Source organism: Oncorhynchus keta, unplaced genomic scaffold (assembly GCF_023373465.1).
Source record: "Oncorhynchus keta strain PuntledgeMale-10-30-2019 unplaced genomic scaffold, Oket_V2 Un_contig_1990_pilon_pilon, whole genome shotgun sequence".
In the NCBI taxonomy this organism is placed as follows: Eukaryota; Metazoa; Chordata; class Actinopteri; order Salmoniformes; family Salmonidae; genus Oncorhynchus; species Oncorhynchus keta.
Window position 1 is genome coordinate 76,076 of NW_026281727.1, and position 18,925 is coordinate 95,000.

Below are 18,925 nucleotides of genomic sequence, written 5' to 3' on the forward strand. Positions count from 1 at the left end.
GATCCAAGACCTTTCAGCTTTTTCATTTTGTGTTCATCTGTAAAATATTGTGAAAACAAAATTCCACGTTGACATTATGGGGTTATTATGGGGTGTAGAGGCCAGTGAGACAAAATCAACATTTTAATCCATTTTAAATTCAGGCTGTAACAAAACACAATGTGGAAACAGTCAAGTGATGTGAATACATTCTGAAGGCTCTGTTTATATGTATATATAGTTATAGTTGTTTTATACACGTAGAAGACTGTATATATATATAATATATGAAGGCTCTGTTTATATGTATATATAGTTATAGTTGTTTTATACACGTAGAAGACTGTATATATATATAATATATGAAGGCTCTGTTTATATGTATATATAGTTATAGTTGTTTTATGTATCTATATATAGTTATAGTTGTTTTATATACGTAGAAGACTCTGTTTATATGTATATATAGTTATAGTTGTTTTATGTATCTATATATAGTTATAGTTGTTTTATATACGTAGAAGACTCTGTTTATATGTATATATAGTTATAGTTGTTTTATATATCTATATATTTCTATATATGTATGTATTTCTATATATGTATATATATAATTCTATATATTTGTATATTTCTATATATGTATATATTTCTATATATGTATATATATAATTCTATATATATATATAGTTTTATATACGTAGAAGACTTTGTGTATATATATATATATATATATGTAGTTGTTTTATATACGTAGAAGACTCTGTGTATATATATATATATATATATATATATATATAGGTGTTTTATATACGTAGAAGACTCTGTATATATATATATGTATATAGTTGTTTTATATACGTAGAAGACTCTGTATATATATATATATGTATATAGTTTTTTTATATACATAGAAGACTGTGTATATATATATATATATATATTATGTATATAGTTGTTTTATATACGTAGAAGACTGTATATATATATATGTATAGTTGTTTTATATACGTAGAAGACTCTTTATATATATATATATATATATATATAGTTGTTTTATATACGTAGAAGACTCTGTATATATATATATATATATATATATATAGTTGTTTTATATACATAGAAGACTCTGTGTATATATATATATATATAGAGTTGTTTTATATACGTAGAAGACTCTATATATATATATATATATAGTTGTTTTATATACGTAGAAGACTGTGTGTATATATATATATATATATATATATATATATATATATATATATATAGTTTTATATACGTAGAAGACTCTGTGTATATATATATATATATATATATATATATATAGTTGTTTTATATACGTAGAAGACTCTGTGTGTGTGTGTATATATATATATATATATATATATATATAGTTGTTTTATATACGTAGAAGACTCTGTGTGTATATATATATATATATATATATATATATATATATATAGTTGTTTTATATATGTAGAAGTCTCTGTATATATATATATGTATATATAGTTGTGTTATATACGTAGAAGACTCTGTATATATATATATATGTATATATAGTTGTGTTATATACGTAGAAGACTCTGTATATATATATATATATATATGTATATATAGTTGTGTTATATACGTAGAAGACTCTGTATATATATATATATATATATATATATATAGTTGTTTTATATATGTAGAAGTCTCTGTATATATATATGTATATATAGTTGTGTTATATACGTAGAAGACTCTGTATATATATATATATGTATATATAGTTGTGTTATATACGTAGAAGACTCTGTATATATATATATATGTATATATAGTTGTGTTATATACGTAGAAGACTCTGTATATATATATATATATGTATATATAGTTGTGTTATATACGTAAAAAAAATAAAATAAAAAAAAATAAAAAAAAAAAATATATATGCCATTTAGCTGACGCTTTTATCCAAAGCGACTTACAATCATGTGTGCATACATTCTACGTATGGGTGGTCCCGGGAATCGAACCCACTACCCTGGCGTTACAAGTGCCATGCTCTACCAACTGAGCTACAGAAGGACCACGTAGAAGCAGGACATGCATCACCTTGACCTTTTCTGCTATAGGTTCAGATTCCTCCTTTCCCAAAATGCCCTGAGCCAAAAACACAATGTTAGTACAGTGCATTCTGGGATCAGTATTTAGACCCTTTCCCCCCCCTACTAGTTATTCCACATTCTGTTTTGCATTACAGCCTTATTCTATAATAGATTACCTAAAGGGGTCTGAATACTTTCCTAACGTGTCTGATTTCATTAATAGAAAAGACAACAAGTGGTGATCCATCACTACAACGAGGAGTTTTATTTCATTAATAATAATGCTGAATATTAACCAAGATAAACTCTGGTCTTCTTCTCTACCCGACTAGAAGCATTTATTTCATTAATAATGCTGAATATTAACCAAGATAAACTCTGGTCTTCTTCTCTACCCGACTAGAAGCATTTATTTCATTAATAATAATGCTGAATATTAACCAAGATAAACTCTGGTCTTCTTCTCTACCCGGCTAGAAGCATTTATTTCATTAATAATGCTGAATATTAACCAAGATAAACTCTGGTCTTCTTCTCTACCCGACTAGAAGCATTTATTTTATTAATAATAATGCTGAATATTAACCAAGATAAACTCTGGTCTTCTTCTCTACTCGGCTAGAAGCATTTATTTCATTAATAATGCTGAATATTAACCAAGATAAACTCTGGTCTTCTTCTCTACCCGACTAGAAGCATTTATTTTATTAATAATAATGCTGAATATTAACCAAGATAAACTCTGGTCTTCTTCTCTACCCGACTAGAAGCATTTATTTAATTAATAATAATGCTGAATATTAACCAAGATAAACTCTGGTCTTCTTCTCTACCCGGCTAGAAGCATTTATTTTATTAATAATAATGCTGAATATTAACCAAGATAAACTCTGGTCTTCTTCTCTACCCGACTAGAAGCATTTATTTTATTAATAATAATGCTGAATATTAACCAAGATAAACTCTGGTCTTCTTCTCTACCCGGCTAGAAGCATTTATTTTATTAATAATAATGCTGAATATTAACCAAGATAAACTCTGGTCTTCTTCTCTACCCGACTAGAAGCATTTATTTTATTAATAATAATGCTGAATATTAACCAAGATAAACTCTGGTCTTCTTCTCTACCTGACTAGAAGCATTTATTTCATTAATAATGCTGAATATTAACCAAGATAAACTCTGGTCTTCTTCTCTACCCGACTAGAAGCATTTATTTCATTAATAATAATGCAGAATATTAACCAAGATAAACTCTGGTCTTCTTCTCTACCCGGCTACAAGCATTTATTTCATTAATAATAATGCAGAATATTAACCAAGATAAACTCTGGTCTTCTTCTCTACCCGACTAGAAGCATTTATTTTATTAATAATAATGCTGAATATTAACCAAGATAAACTCTGGTCTTCTTCTCTACCTGACTAGAAGCATTTATTTCATTAATAATGCTGAATATTAACCAAGATAAACTCTGTTCTTCTTCTCTACCCGACTAGAAGCATTTATTTCATTAATAATAATGCTGAATATTAACCAAGATAAACTCTGGTCTTCTTCTCTACCCGACTAGAAGCATTTATTTCATTAATAATGCTGAATATTAACCAAGATAAACTCTGTTCTTCTTCTCTACCCGACTAGAAGCATTTATTTCATTAATAATGCTGAATATTAACCAAGATAAACTCTGTTCTTCTTCTCTACCCGACTAGAAGCATTTATTTCATTAATAATAATGCTGAATATTAACCAAGATAAACTCTGGTCTTCTTCTCTACCCGACTAGAAGCATTTATTTCATTAATAATGCTGAATATTAACCAAGATAAACTCTGGTCTTCTTCTCTACCCGGCTACAAGCATTTATTTTATTAATAATAATGCTGAATATTAACCAAGATAAACTCTGGTCTTCTTCTCTACCCGACTAGAAGCATTTATTTCATTAATAATGCTGAATATTAACCAAGATAAACTCTGTTCTTCTTCTCTACCCGACTAGAAGCATTTATTTCATTAATAATAATGCTGAATATTAACCAAGATAAACTCTGTTCTTCTTCTCTACCCGACTAGAAGCATTTATTTCATTAATAATGCTGAATATTAACCAAGATAAACTCTGTTCTTCTTCTCTACCTGACTAGAAGCATTTATTTCATTAATAATGCTGAATATTAACCAAGATAAACTCTGTTCTTCTTCTCTACCCGACTAGAAGCATTTATTTCATTAATAATGCTGAATATTAACCAAGATAAACTCTGTTCTTCTTCTCTACCTGACTAGAAGCATTTATTTCATTAATAATAATGCTGAATATTAACCAAGATAAACTCTGGTCTTCTTCTCTACCCGACTAGAAGCATTTATTTCATTAATAATAATGCTGAATATTAACCAAGATAAACTCTGGTCTTCTTCTCTACCCGGCTAGAAGCATTTATTTCATTAATAATGCTGAATATTAACCAAGATAAACTCTGGTCTTCTTCTCTACCCGACTAGAAGCATTTATTTTATTAATAATAATGCTGAATATTAACCAAGATAAACTCTGGTCTTCTTCTCTACTCGGCTAGAAGCATTTATTTCATTAATAATGCTGAATATTAACCAAGATAAACTCTGGTCTTCTTCTCTACCCGACTAGAAGCATTTATTTTATTAATAATAATGCTGAATATTAACCAAGATAAACTCTGGTCTTCTTCTCTACCCGACTAGAAGCATTTATTTAATTAATAATAATGCTGAATATTAACCAAGATAAACTCTGGTCTTCTTCTCTACCCGGCTAGAAGCATTTATTTTATTAATAATAATGCTGAATATTAACCAAGATAAACTCTGGTCTTCTTCTCTACCCGACTAGAAGCATTTATTTTATTAATAATAATGCTGAATATTAACCAAGATAAACTCTGGTCTTCTTCTCTACCCGGCTAGAAGCATTTATTTTATTAATAATAATGCTGAATATTAACCAAGATAAACTCTGGTCTTCTTCTCTACCCGACTAGAAGCATTTATTTTATTAATAATAATGCTGAATATTAACCAAGATAAACTCTGGTCTTCTTCTCTACCTGACTAGAAGCATTTATTTCATTAAAAATGCTGAATATTAACCAAGATAAACTCTGGTCTTCTTCTCTACCCGACTAGAAGCATTTATTTCATTAATAATAATGCAGAATATTAACCAAGATAAACTCTGGTCTTCTTCTCTACCCGGCTACAAGCATTTATTTCATTAATAATAATGCAGAATATTAACCAAGATAAACTCTGGTCTTCTTCTCTACCCGACTAGAAGCATTTATTTTATTAATAATAATGCTGAATATTAACCAAGATAAACTCTGGTCTTCTTCTCTACCTGACTAGAAGCATTTATTTCATTAATAATGCTGAATATTAACCAAGATAAACTCTGTTCTTCTTCTCTACCCGACTAGAAGCATTTATTTCATTAATAATAATGCTGAATATTAACCAAGATAAACTCTGGTCTTCTTCTCTACCCGACTAGAAGCATTTATTTCATTAATAATGCTGAATATTAACCAAGATAAACTCTGTTCTTCTTCTCTACCCGACTAGAAGCATTTATTTCATTAATAATGCTGAATATTAACCAAGATAAACTCTGTTCTTCTTCTCTACCCGACTAGAAGCATTTATTTCATTAATAATAATGCTGAATATTAACCAAGATAAACTCTGGTCTTCTTCTCTACCCGACTAGAAGCATTTATTTCATTAATAATGCTGAATATTAACCAAGATAAACTCTGGTCTTCTTCTCTACCCGGCTACAAGCATTTATTTTATTAATAATAATGCTGAATATTAACCAAGATAAACTCTGGTCTTCTTCTCTACCCGACTAGAAGCATTTATTTCATTAATAATGCTGAATATTAACCAAGATAAACTCTGTTCTTCTTCTCTACCCGACTAGAAGCATTTATTTCATTAATAATAATGCTGAATATTAACCAAGATAAACTCTGTTCTTCTTCTCTACCCGACTAGAAGCATTTATTTCATTAATAATGCTGAATATTAACCAAGATAAACTCTGTTCTTCTTCTCTACCTGACTAGAAGCATTTATTTCATTAATAATGCTGAATATTAACCAAGATAAACTCTGTTCTTCTTCTCTACCCGACTAGAAGCATTTATTTCATTAATAATGCTGAATATTAACCAAGATAAACTCTGTTCTTCTTCTCTACCTGACTAGAAGCATTTATTTCATTAATAATAATGCTGAATATTAACCAAGATAAACTCTGGTCTTCTTCTCTACCCGACTAGAAGCATTTATTTCATTAATAATGCTGAATATTAACCAAGATAAACTCTGGTCTTCTTCTCTACCCGACTAGAAGCATTTATTTCATTAATAATAATGCTGAATATTAACCAAGATAAACTCTGGTCTTCTTCTCTACCCGACTAGAAGCATTTATTTTATTAATAATAATGCTGAATATTAACCAAGATAAACTCTGGTCTTCTTCTCTACTCGGCTAGAAGCATTTATTTCATTAATAATAATGCTGAATATTAACCAAGATAAACTCTGGTCTTCTTCTCTACCCGACTAGAAGCATTTATTTCATTAATAATAATGCTGAATATTAACCAAGATAAACTCTGGTCTTCTTCTCTACCCGACTAGAAGCATTTATTTCATTAATAATAATGCTGAATATTAACCAAGATAAACTCTGGTCTTCTTCTCTACCTGACTAGAAGCATTTATTTCATTAATAATGCTGAATATTAACCAAGATAAACTCTGGTCTTCTTCTCTACCCGGCTAGAAGCATTTATTTCATTAATAATGCTGAATATTAACCAAGATAAACTCTGGTCTTCTTCTCTACCCGACTAGAAGCATTTATTTCATTAATAATAATGCTGAATATTAACCAAGATAAACTCTGGTCTTCTTCTCTACCCGACTAGAAGCATTTATTTCATTAATAATGCTGAATATTAACCAAGATAAACTCTGGTCTTCTTCTCTACCCGACTAGAAGCATTTATTTCATTAATAATAATGCTGAATATTAACCAAGATAAACTCTGGTCTTCTTCTCTACCCGACTAGAAGCATTTATTTCATTAATAATAATGCTGAATATTAACCAAGATAAACTCTGGTCTTCTTCTCTACCCGGCTAGAAGCATTTATTTCATTAATAATAATGCTGAATATTAACCAAGATAAACTCTGGTCTTCTTCTCTACCCGACTAGAAGCATTTATTTCATTAATAATAATGCTGAATATTAACCAAGATAAACTCTGGTCTTCTTCTCTACCCGACTAGAAGCATTTATTTCATTAATAATAATGCTGAATATTAACCAAGATAAACTCTGGTCTTCTTCTCTACCCGACTAGAAGCATTTATTTCATTAATAATGCTGAATATTAACCAAGATAAACTCTGGTCTTCTTCTCTACCCGACTAGAAGCATTTATTTCATTAATAATAATGCTGAATATTAACCAAGATAAACTCTGGTCTTCTTCTCTACCCGACTAGAAGCATTTATTTCATTAATAATGCTGAATATTAACCAAGATAAACTCTGTTCTTCTTCTCTACCCGACTAGAAGCATTTATTTCATTAATAATGCTGAATATTAACCAAGATAAACTCTGTTCTTCTTCTCTACCCGACTAGAAGCATTTATTTCATTAATAATGCTGAATATTAACCAAGATAAACTCTGGTCTTCTTCTCTACCCGACTAGAAGCATTTATTTCATTAATAATGCTGAATATTAACCAAGATAAACTCTGTTCTTCTTCTCTACCCGACTAGAAGCATTTATTTCATTAATAATGCTGAATATTAACCAAGATAAACTCTGGTCTTCTTCTCTACCCGACTAGAAGCATTTATTTTATTAATAATAATGCTGAATATTAACCAAGATAAACTCTGGTCTTCTTCTCTACCCGGCTAGAAGCATTTATTTTATTAATAATAATGCTGAATATTAACCAAGATAAACTCTGGTCTTCTTCTCTACCCGACTAGAAGCATTTATTTTATTAATAATAATGCTGAATATTAACCAAGATAAACTCTGGTCTTCTTCTCTACCTGACTAGAAGCATTTATTTCATTAAAAATGCTGAATATTAACCAAGATAAACTCTGGTCTTCTTCTCTACCCGACTAGAAGCATTTATTTCATTAATAATAATGCAGAATATTAACCAAGATAAACTCTGGTCTTCTTCTCTACCCGGCTACAAGCATTTATTTCATTAATAATAATGCAGAATATTAACCAAGATAAACTCATTTATTTTGGCTGAATATTAACCAAGATAAACTCTGGTCTTCTTCTCTACCTGACTAGAAGCATTTATTTCATTAATAATGCTGAATATTAACCAAGATAAACTCTGTTCTTCTTCTCTACCCGACTAGAAGCATTTATTTCATTAATAATAATGCTGAATATTAACCAAGATAAACTCTGGTCTTCTTCTCTACCCGACTAGAAGCATTTATTTCATTAATAATGCTGAATATTAACCAAGATAAACTCTGTTCTTCTTCTCTACCCGACTAGAAGCATTTATTTCATTAATAATGCTGAATATTAACCAAGATAAACTCTGTTCTTCTTCTCTACCCGACTAGAAGCATTTATTTCATTAATAATAATGCTGAATATTAACCAAGATAAACTCTGGTCTTCTTCTCTACCCGACTAGAAGCATTTATTTCATTAATAATGCTGAATATTAACCAAGATAAACTCTGGTCTTCTTCTCTACCCGGCTACAAGCATTTATTTTATTAATAATAATGCTGAATATTAACCAAGATAAACTCTGGTCTTCTTCTCTACCCGACTAGAAGCATTTATTTCATTAATAATGCTGAATATTAACCAAGATAAACTCTGTTCTTCTTCTCTACCCGACTAGAAGCATTTATTTCATTAATAATAATGCTGAATATTAACCAAGATAAACTCTGTTCTTCTTCTCTACCCGACTAGAAGCATTTATTTCATTAATAATGCTGAATATTAACCAAGATAAACTCTGTTCTTCTTCTCTACCTGACTAGAAGCATTTATTTCATTAATAATGCTGAATATTAACCAAGATAAACTCTGTTCTTCTTCTCTACCCGACTAGAAGCATTTATTTCATTAATAATGCTGAATATTAACCAAGATAAACTCTGTTCTTCTTCTCTACCTGACTAGAAGCATTTATTTCATTAATAATAATGCTGAATATTAACCAAGATAAACTCTGGTCTTCTTCTCTACCCGACTAGAAGCATTTATTTCATTAATAATGCTGAATATTAACCAAGATAAACTCTGGTCTTCTTCTCTACCCGACTAGAAGCATTTATTTCATTAATAATAATGCTGAATATTAACCAAGATAAACTCTGGTCTTCTTCTCTACCCGACTAGAAGCATTTATTTTATTAATAATAATGCTGAATATTAACCAAGATAAACTCTGGTCTTCTTCTCTACTCGGCTAGAAGCATTTATTTCATTAATAATAATGCTGAATATTAACCAAGATAAACTCTGGTCTTCTTCTCTACCCGACTAGAAGCATTTATTTCATTAATAATAATGCTGAATATTAACCAAGATAAACTCTGGTCTTCTTCTCTACCCGACTAGAAGCATTTATTTCATTAATAATAATGCTGAATATTAACCAAGATAAACTCTGGTCTTCTTCTCTACCTGACTAGAAGCATTTATTTCATTAATAATGCTGAATATTAACCAAGATAAACTCTGGTCTTCTTCTCTACCCGGCTAGAAGCATTTATTTCATTAATAATGCTGAATATTAACCAAGATAAACTCTGGTCTTCTTCTCTACCCGACTAGAAGCATTTATTTCATTAATAATAATGCTGAATATTAACCAAGATAAACTCTGGTCTTCTTCTCTACCCGACTAGAAGCATTTATTTCATTAATAATGCTGAATATTAACCAAGATAAACTCTGGTCTTCTTCTCTACCCGACTAGAAGCATTTATTTCATTAATAATAATGCTGAATATTAACCAAGATAAACTCTGGTCTTCTTCTCTACCCGACTAGAAGCATTTATTTCATTAATAATAATGCTGAATATTAACCAAGATAAACTCTGGTCTTCTTCTCTACCCGGCTAGAAGCATTTATTTCATTAATAATAATGCTGAATATTAACCAAGATAAACTCTGGTCTTCTTCTCTACCCGACTAGAAGCATTTATTTCATTAATAATAATGCTGAATATTAACCAAGATAAACTCTGGTCTTCTTCTCTACCCGACTAGAAGCATTTATTTCATTAATAATAATGCTGAATATTAACCAAGATAAACTCTGGTCTTCTTCTCTACCCGACTAGAAGCATTTATTTCATTAATAATGCTGAATATTAACCAAGATAAACTCTGGTCTTCTTTCTACCCGACTAGAAGCATTTATTTCATTAATAATAATGCTGAATATTAACCAAGATAAACTCTGGTCTTCTTCTCTACCCGACTAGAAGCATTTATTTCATTAATAATGCTGAATATTAACCAAGATAAACTCTGTTCTTCTTCTCTACCCGACTAGAAGCATTTATTTCATTAATAATGCTGAATATTAACCAAGATAAACTCTGTTCTTCTTCTCTACCCGACTAGAAGCATTTATTTCATTAATAATGCTGAATATTAACCAAGATAAACTCTGGTCTTCTTCTCTACCCGACTAGAAGCATTTATTTCATTAATAATGCTGAATATTAACCAAGATAAACTCTGTTCTTCTTCTCTACCCGACTAGAAGCATTTATTTCATTAATAATGCTGAATATTAACCAAGATAAACTCTGGTCTTCTTCTCTACCCGACTAGAAGCATTTATTTCATTAATAATGCTGAATATTAACCAAGATAAACTCTGGTCTTCTTCTCTACCCGACTAGAAGCATTTATTTCATTAATAATAATGCTGAATATTAACCAAGATAAACTCTGGTCTTCTTCTCTACCCGACTAGAAGCATTTATTTTATTAATAATAATGCTGAATATTAACCAAGATAAACTCTGGTCTTCTTCTCTACCCGGCTAGAAGGATGACGGTACATCTGATTTACAATACAAAATAAATCACTGTCATCTGGTTGAATAAATGAGCTGCTGAAGACTCATAGCGTGTGTGTGTGTGTGTGTGTGTGTGTGTGTGTGTGTGTGTGTGTGTGTGTGTGTGTGTGTGTGTGTGTGTGTGTGTGTGTGTGTGTGTGTGTGTGTGTGTGCGTGCGTGCGTGCGTGCGCGTGCACAACCACCCACTGTAAATGTCTATCTTCGGATTGAGTGTTAAAGCTACTGTGTGTGAGTGTTAAAGCTACTGTGTGTGAGTGTTAAAGCTACTGTGTGTGAGTGTTAAAGCTACTGTGTGTGAGGGTTAAAGCTACTGTGTGTGAGTCAGAGTGTTAAAGCTACTGTGTGTGAGTGTTAAAGCTACTGTGTGTGAGGGTTAAAGCTACTGTGTGTGAGTGTTAAAGCTACTGTGTGTGAGTGTTAAAGCTACTGTGTGTGAGTGTTAAAGCTACTGTGTGTGAGTGTTAAAGCTACTGTGTGTGAGTCAGAGTGTTAAAGCTACTGTGTGTGAGTGTTAAAGCTACTGTGTGTGATTGTTAAAGCTATTGTGTGTGAGTGTTAAAGCTACTGTGTGTGAGGGTTAAAGCTACTGTGTGTGATTGTTAAAGCTACTGTGTGTGAGTGTTAAAGCTACTGTGTGTGAGTCACAGTGTTGAACGGTGTGGCGATCAAAGCAGCAGCTTCTGTATTAAATCATAGAGAACCTCCTCCCATTCAGCCAGCTCCATAATGGAGTCTCCACTGACCATAGCTTTAATACACTATTCAGCCAGCTCCATAGTGGAGTCTCCACTGACCATAGCTTTAATACACTATTCAACCAGCTCCATAATGGAGTCTCCACTGACCATAGCTTTAATACACTATTCAGCCAGCTCCATAATGGAGTCTCCACTGACCATAGCTTTAATACACTATTCAGCCAGCTCCATAATGGAGTCTCCACTGACCATAGCTTTAATACACTATTCAGCCAGCTCCATAATGGAGTCTCCACTGACCATAGCTTTAATACACTATTCAGCCAGCTCCATAATGGAGTCTCCACTGACCATAGCTTTAATACACTATTCAACCAGCTCCATAATGGAGTCTCCACTGGCCATAGCTTTAATACACTATTCAGCCAGCTCTATAATGGAGTCTCCACTGACCCCACTGACCATAGCTTTAATACACAATTCAGCCACTGACCCGCTGTCTCTTTGACTGACCCTCTGTCTCTTTGACTGACCCTCTGTCTCTCTGACTGACCCTCTGTCTCTCTCTGACTGACCCCCTGTCTCTCTGACTGACCCTCTGTCTCTCTGACTGACCCTCTGTCTCTCTCTGACTGACCCCCTCTCTCTCTGACTGACCCTCTGTCTCTCTGACTGACCCTCTGTCTCTCTCTGACTGACCCTCTGTCTCTCTGACTGACCCTCTGTCTCTCTGACTGACCCTCTCTCTCTCTGACTGACCCTCTGTCTCTCTGACTGACCCTCTGTCTCTCTCTGACTGACCCTATGTCTCTCTGACTGACCCTCTGTCTCTCTGACTGACCCTCTGTCTCTCTCTGACTGACCCTCTGTCTCTCTGACTGACCCTCTCTCTCTCTGACTGACCCTCTGTCTCTCTGACTGACCCTCTGTCTCTGACTGACCCTCTGTCTCTCTGACTGACCCTCTGTCTCTCTCTGACTGACCCTCTGTCTCTCTCTGACTGACCCTCTGTCTCTCTGACTGACCCCCTGTCTCTCTGACTGACCCTCTGTCTCTCTCTGACTGACCCTCTGTCTCTCTCTGACTGACCCCCTGTCTCTTTCTGACTGACCCCCTGTCTCTTTCTGACTGACCCTCTGTCTCTCTCTGACTAACCCTCTGTCTCTCTCTGACTGACCCTCTGTCTCTCTCTGACTGACCCTCTGTCTCTCTGACTGACCCTCTGTCTCTCTCTGACTGACCCCCTGTCTCTCTGACTGACCCTCTGTCTCTCTCTGACTGACCCCCTGTCTCTCTGACTGACCCTCTGTCTCTCTGACTGACCCTCTGTCTCTCTGACTGACCCTCTGTCTCTCTCTGACTGACCCCCTGTCTCTCTGACTGACCCTCTGTCTCTCTCTGACTGACCCCCTGTCTCTCTCTGACTGACCCTCTGTCTCTCTCTGACTGACCCTCTGTCTCTCTCTGACTGACCCTCTGACTGAACCTCTGTCTCTCTCTGACTGACCCTCTGTCTCTCTGACTGACCCCCTGTCTCTCTCTGACTGACCCTCTGTCTCTCTCTGACTGACCTCTGTCTCTCTCTGACTGACCCTCTGTCTCTCTGACTGACCCTCTGTCTCTCTGACTGACCCCTGTCTCTCTCTGACTGACCCTCTGTCTCTCTGACTGACCCTCTGTCTCTCTGACTGACCCTCTGTCTCTCTGACTGACCCTCTGTCTCTGACTGACCCTCTGTCTCTGACTGACCCTCTGTCTCTCTCTGACTGACCCTCTGTCTCTCTGACTGACCCTCTCTCTCTCTGACTGACCCCCTGTCTCTCTGACTGACCCTCTGTCTCTCTCTGACTGACCCCTGTCTCTCTGACTGACCCTCTGTCTCTCTGACTGACCCTCTGTCTCTCTGACTGACCCTCTGTCTCTCTCTGACTGACCCCCTGTCTCTCTCTGACTGACCCTCTGTCTCTCTCTGACTAACCCTCTGTCTCTCTCTGACTGACCCTCTGTCTCTCTCTGACTGACCCTCTGTCTCTCTCTGACTGACCCTCTGTCTCTCTGACTGACCCTCTGTCTCTCTCTGACTGACCCTCTGTCTCTCTCTGACTGACCCTCTGTCTCTCTGACTGACCCTCTGTCTCTCTGACTGACCCCCTGTCTCTCTCTGACTGACCCTCTGTCTCTCTGACTGACCCTCTGTCTCTCTGACTGACCCTCTGTCTCTCTGACTGACCCTCTGTCTCTGACTGACCCTCTGTCTCTCTGACTGACCCTCTGTCTCTCTCTGACTGACCCTCTGTCTCTCTGACTGACCCTCTCTCTCTCTGACTGACCCCCTGTCTCTCTGACTGACCCTCTGTCTCTCTCTGACTGACCCCCTGTCTCTCTGACTGACCCTCTGTCTCTCTGACTGACCCTCTGTCTCTCTGACTGACCCTCTGTCTCTCTCTGACTGACCCCCTGTCTCTCTCTGACTGACCCCCTGTCTCTCTCTGACTGACCCTCTGTCTCTCTCTGACTGACCCTCTGTCTCTCTCTGACTGACCCTCTGTCTCTCTCTGACTGACCCTCTGTCTCTCTCTGACTGACCCTCTGTCTCTCTCTGACTGACCCTCTGTCTCTCTGACTGACCCTCTGTCTCTCTCTGACTGACCCTCTGTCTCTCTCTGACTAACCCTCTGTCTCTCTCTGACTGACCCTCTGTCTCTCTCTGACTGACCCTCTGTCTCTCTGACTGACCCTCTGTCTCTCTGACTTACCCTCTGTCTCTCTGACTGACCCTCTGTCTCTCTCTGACTGACCCTCTCTCTCTGACTGACCCTCTGTCTCTCTCTGACTGACCCTCTGTCTCTCTTTGACTGACCCTCTGTCTCTCTGACTGACCCTCTGTCTCTCTTTGACTGACCCTCTGTCTCTCTCTGACTGACCCTCTGTCTCTCTCTGACTGACCCTCTGTCTCTCTTTGACTGACCCTCTGTCTCTCTCTGACTGACCCTCTGTCTCTGACTGACCCTCCCTCTCTCTCTGACTGACCCTCTGTCTCTCTGACTGACCCTCTCTCTCTCTGACTGACCCTCTGTCTCTCTGACTGACCCTCTGTCTCTCTCTGACTGACCCCCTGTCTCTCTGACTGACCCTCTGTCTCTCTCTGACTGACCCTCTGTCTCTGACTGACCCTCTGTCTCTCTGACTGACCCTCTGTCTCTCTGACTGACCCTCTGTCTCTCTCTGACTGACCCTCTGTCTCTGACTGACCCTCTGTCTCTCTCTGACTGACCCTCTGTCTCTCTCTGACTGACCCTCTGTCTCTCTCTGACTGACCCTCTGTCTCTCTCTGACTGACCCTCTGTCTCTCTCTGACTGACCCTCTGTCTCTCTCTGACTGGCGCTCTGTCTCTCTGACTGACCCCCTGTCTCTCTGATTGACCCTCTGTCTCTCTCTGACTGACCCTCTGTCTCTCTCTGACTGACCCTCTGTCTCTCTCTGACTGACCCTCTGTCTCTCTCTGACTCACCCTCTGTCTCTCTCTGACTGACCCTCTGTCTCTCTGACTGACCCTCGTGTCTCTCTGACTGACCCTCTGTCTCTCCGACTGAAACCCTTTCTCTCTCTCTCTCTCTAGACAAACACACCTGTGAGTGTCTGTATCTGCCACAGTGAGGTAGACACAGCTAAATGTGACAGTGTGACAGTGTTCTGCCGGGCCTCCTGTTGTCGTCTGGCCTGTGTCACTTAGAGAAGACCCGGGATAAAACGGAGAGGGACGTGTGTATTATGTGACAGGAGAGTGTCTGAGTGACAGGCCGGCAGGCCACAGTGGGGCAGATGTTTCCTGTCATTCTGGTTCTCATCAGGTCGCAGACATCTCCCAGCAAACTCGTCTTCTCTGCTGCTTCTACCATAGAGTATGATGTATTCCTAACCAGACTCACCAGATGTTAATGGTCTGAGAGAGGAGAGCAGAGGAGAGTAAATGCAACATACTCTCACCTCACATAGTGTGCATTCCAAATATACCCTATTCCCTACGTAGTGTACTACTTTTGACTAGTTCCAAATGGTACCTGGTCAAAAGTAGTGTACTACATAGGGAATAGGGTCTCTGTTTGGGATGCTAGAACATCTTTAAGTGTCCATAACAGACTCAGAACACAGTATAATGAGGCCTCGTCCTCCTCTCTCTCTCTGTCGCTCTGTCTCTCTCTCTCTCTCTCTGTCGCTCTCTCTCTCTCTCTCTGTCTCTCTCTCTCTCTCTCTCTCTGTCGCTCTCTCTCTCTCTGTCGCTCTCTCTCTCTCTATCGCTCTCTCTCTCTCTGTCTCTCTCTCTCTCTCTCTCTCTCTGTCTCTCTCTCTCTCTGTCGCTCTCTCTCTCTCTGTCTCTCTCTCTCTCTGTCTGTCTCTCTCTCTCTCTCTCTCTCTCTCTGTCTCTCTCTCTCTCTCTCTCTCTGTCTCTCTCTCTCTCTCTCTGCCTCTCTCTGTCGCTCTGTCTCTTTTCTCTCTCTCTCTGTCTCTCTCTCTGTCTCTCTCTCTCTCTCTCTCTCTCTGTCTGTCTGTCTGTCTGTCTCTCTCTGTCTCTCTCTCTCTCTCTCTCTCTCTCTCTGTCTCTCTGTCTCTCTCTGTCTCTCTCTCTGTCTCTCTCTCTCTCTCTGTCTCTCTCTGTCTCTGTCTCTCTCTCGCTCTGTCTCTCTCTCTCTCTGTCTCTCTCTCTGTCTGTCTCTCTCTCTCTGTCTCTCTCTCTCTCTCTCTCTCTCTGTCTCTCTCTCTCTCTGTCTCTCTCTCTCTCTCTGCTCTCTCTCTCTCTCTCGCTCTGTCTCTCTCTCTATCTCTGTCTCTCTCTCTGTCTCTCTCTCTCTCTCTGTCTCTCTGTCTCTCTCTCTCTCTCTCTCTCTCTCTCTCTCTCTCTCTCTCTCTCTGTCTCTCTCTCTCTCTCTCTCTCTCTCTCTCTCTCTCTCTCTCTCTCTCTCTCTCTCTCTCTCTGTCTCTCTCTCTCTCTCTCTCTGTCTCTCTCTCTCTCTGTCTCTCTCTCTGTCTCTCTCTCTCTCTATCTCTATCTCTGTCTCTCTCTCTCTATCATTATCTCTCATCTCCTCGCTCTCTCCTTTTCTCTTTATCATTTCTCATTCTCTCTCCCTCCCTCTCTCATAACCCATCCTCATTCTCTCTCCCCCTCTCTCATAACCCAGCCTCATTCTGTCTCCACCTCTCTCATAACCCAGCCTCATTCTCTCTCCCCTCTCTCATAACCCAGCCTCATTATCTCTCCCTCCTCTCTCATAACCCAGCCTCATTATCTCTCCCTCCTCTCTCATAACCCAGCCTCATTCTCTCCCTCCCTCTCTCATAACCCAGCCTCATTCTCTCTCCCCTCTCTCATAACCCATCCTCTCCCTCTCTCCTAACCCAGCCTCTCCCTCTCTCCTACCCCAGCCTCTCCCTCTCTCCTACCCCATCCTCTCCCTCTCTCCTACCCCATCCTCTCCCTCTCTCCTACCCCAGCCTCTCCCTCTCTCCTAACCCAGCCTCTCCCTCTCTCCTAACCCAGCCTCTCCCTCTCTCCTAACCCATCCTCTCCCTCTCTCCTACCCCAGCCTCTCCCTCTCACCTACCCCATCCTCTCCCTCTCTCCTAACCCATCCTCTCCCTCTCTCCTAACCCAGCCTCTCCCTCTCTCCTAACCCAGCCTCTCCCTCTCTCCTACCCCATCCTCTCCCTCTCTCCTAACCCATCCTCTCCCTCTCTCCTAATCCAGCCTCTCCCTCTCTCCTCCCCCATCCTCTCCCTCTCTCCTCCCCCATCCTCTCCCTCTCTCCTACCCCAGCCTCTCCCTCTCTCCTACCCCAGCCTCTCCCTCTCTCCTACCCCATCCTCTCCCTCTCTCCTACCCCATCCTCTCCCTCTCTCCTACCCCAGCCTCTCCCTCTCTCCTACCCCATCCTCTCCCTCTCTCCTACCCCATCCTCTCCCTCTCTCCTACCCCATCCTCTCCCTCTCTCCTACCCCAGCCTCTCCCTCTCTCCTACCCCAGCCTCTCCCTCTCTCCTAACCCATCCTCTCCCTCTCTCCTAATCCAGCCTCTCCCTCTCTCCTCCCCCATCCTCTCCCTCTCTCCTCCCCCATCCTCTCCCTCTCTCCTACCCCAGCCTCTCCCTCTCTCCTACCCCAGCCTCTCCCTCTCTCCTACCCCATCCTCTCCCTCTCTCCTACCCCATCCTCTCCCCTCTCCTACCCCAGCCTCTCCCTCTCTCCTACCCCATCCCTCTCCCTCTCTCCTACCCCATCCTCTCCTCTCTCCTACCCCAGCCTCTCCCTCTCTCCTACCCCAGCCTCTCCCTCTCTCCTACCCCAGCCTCTCCCTCTCTCTGAGTCTGAAGCCTGTTTTAGTGTGTTGTCTGAGGGAGTTGGAGATGAAGCTGAACTGTGTAATCTTCTGGTAATGGTGGCTGGTAAAGATGTCTAGGTTTGGCAGCTGTCTGAGATGGGCCACACATATCATTACTCTGTTCTCTTATCTCTCTCTCCTCTCCCCATCCATCTCTCTCTCTCTCTCTCTCTCTCTCTCTCTCTCTCTCTCTCTCTCTCTCTCTCTCTCTCTCTCTCTCTCTCTCTCTCTCTCTCTCTCTCTCTCTCTCTCTCTCTCTCTCTCTCTGCCTCTCTCCTTCTGCCTCTCTCTCCTTCTGCCTCTCTCTTTCTCTGCCTCTCTCTCACTACTTCTCTCTCTCTTCCCTCCCACAGCAAGCGCTGAAGGAGAACGTGAGGAGGAGAGAGGCGGAGGAGAAACAGAGGAGAGCGTGGGTGGCCAAGGAGAAGGCGGAGAGAGAGAAGCAGGAGAGACAGCAACAGAAGAAGAGGAGACTGCTGGAGGTCAACGCAGGTAACGATGAACCACCGACCTCCTCAACACAGATATCTCAATGTATGGCTGATCTCAGCCAATATCTACGCAATGTATGGCTGATC

General features: G+C 38.9%; 1 protein-coding gene across 1 annotated transcript in view; it reads left to right on the forward strand.

Annotated features, from left to right (window-relative positions):
- Positions 1-18,925, forward strand: part of LOC127920557 (protein diaphanous homolog 3-like) — a gene marked incomplete at its 5' end in the record, with an annotated part of 110,593 nt that overhangs the window by 30,811 nt on the left and 60,857 nt on the right. Inside the window, one exon of the mRNA XM_052504624.1 lies at positions 18,701-18,839. Within this exon, the coding sequence (XP_052360584.1) occupies positions 18,701-18,839 (139 nt within the window). The remainder of the gene's footprint in view (positions 1-18,700; positions 18,840-18,925) is intronic.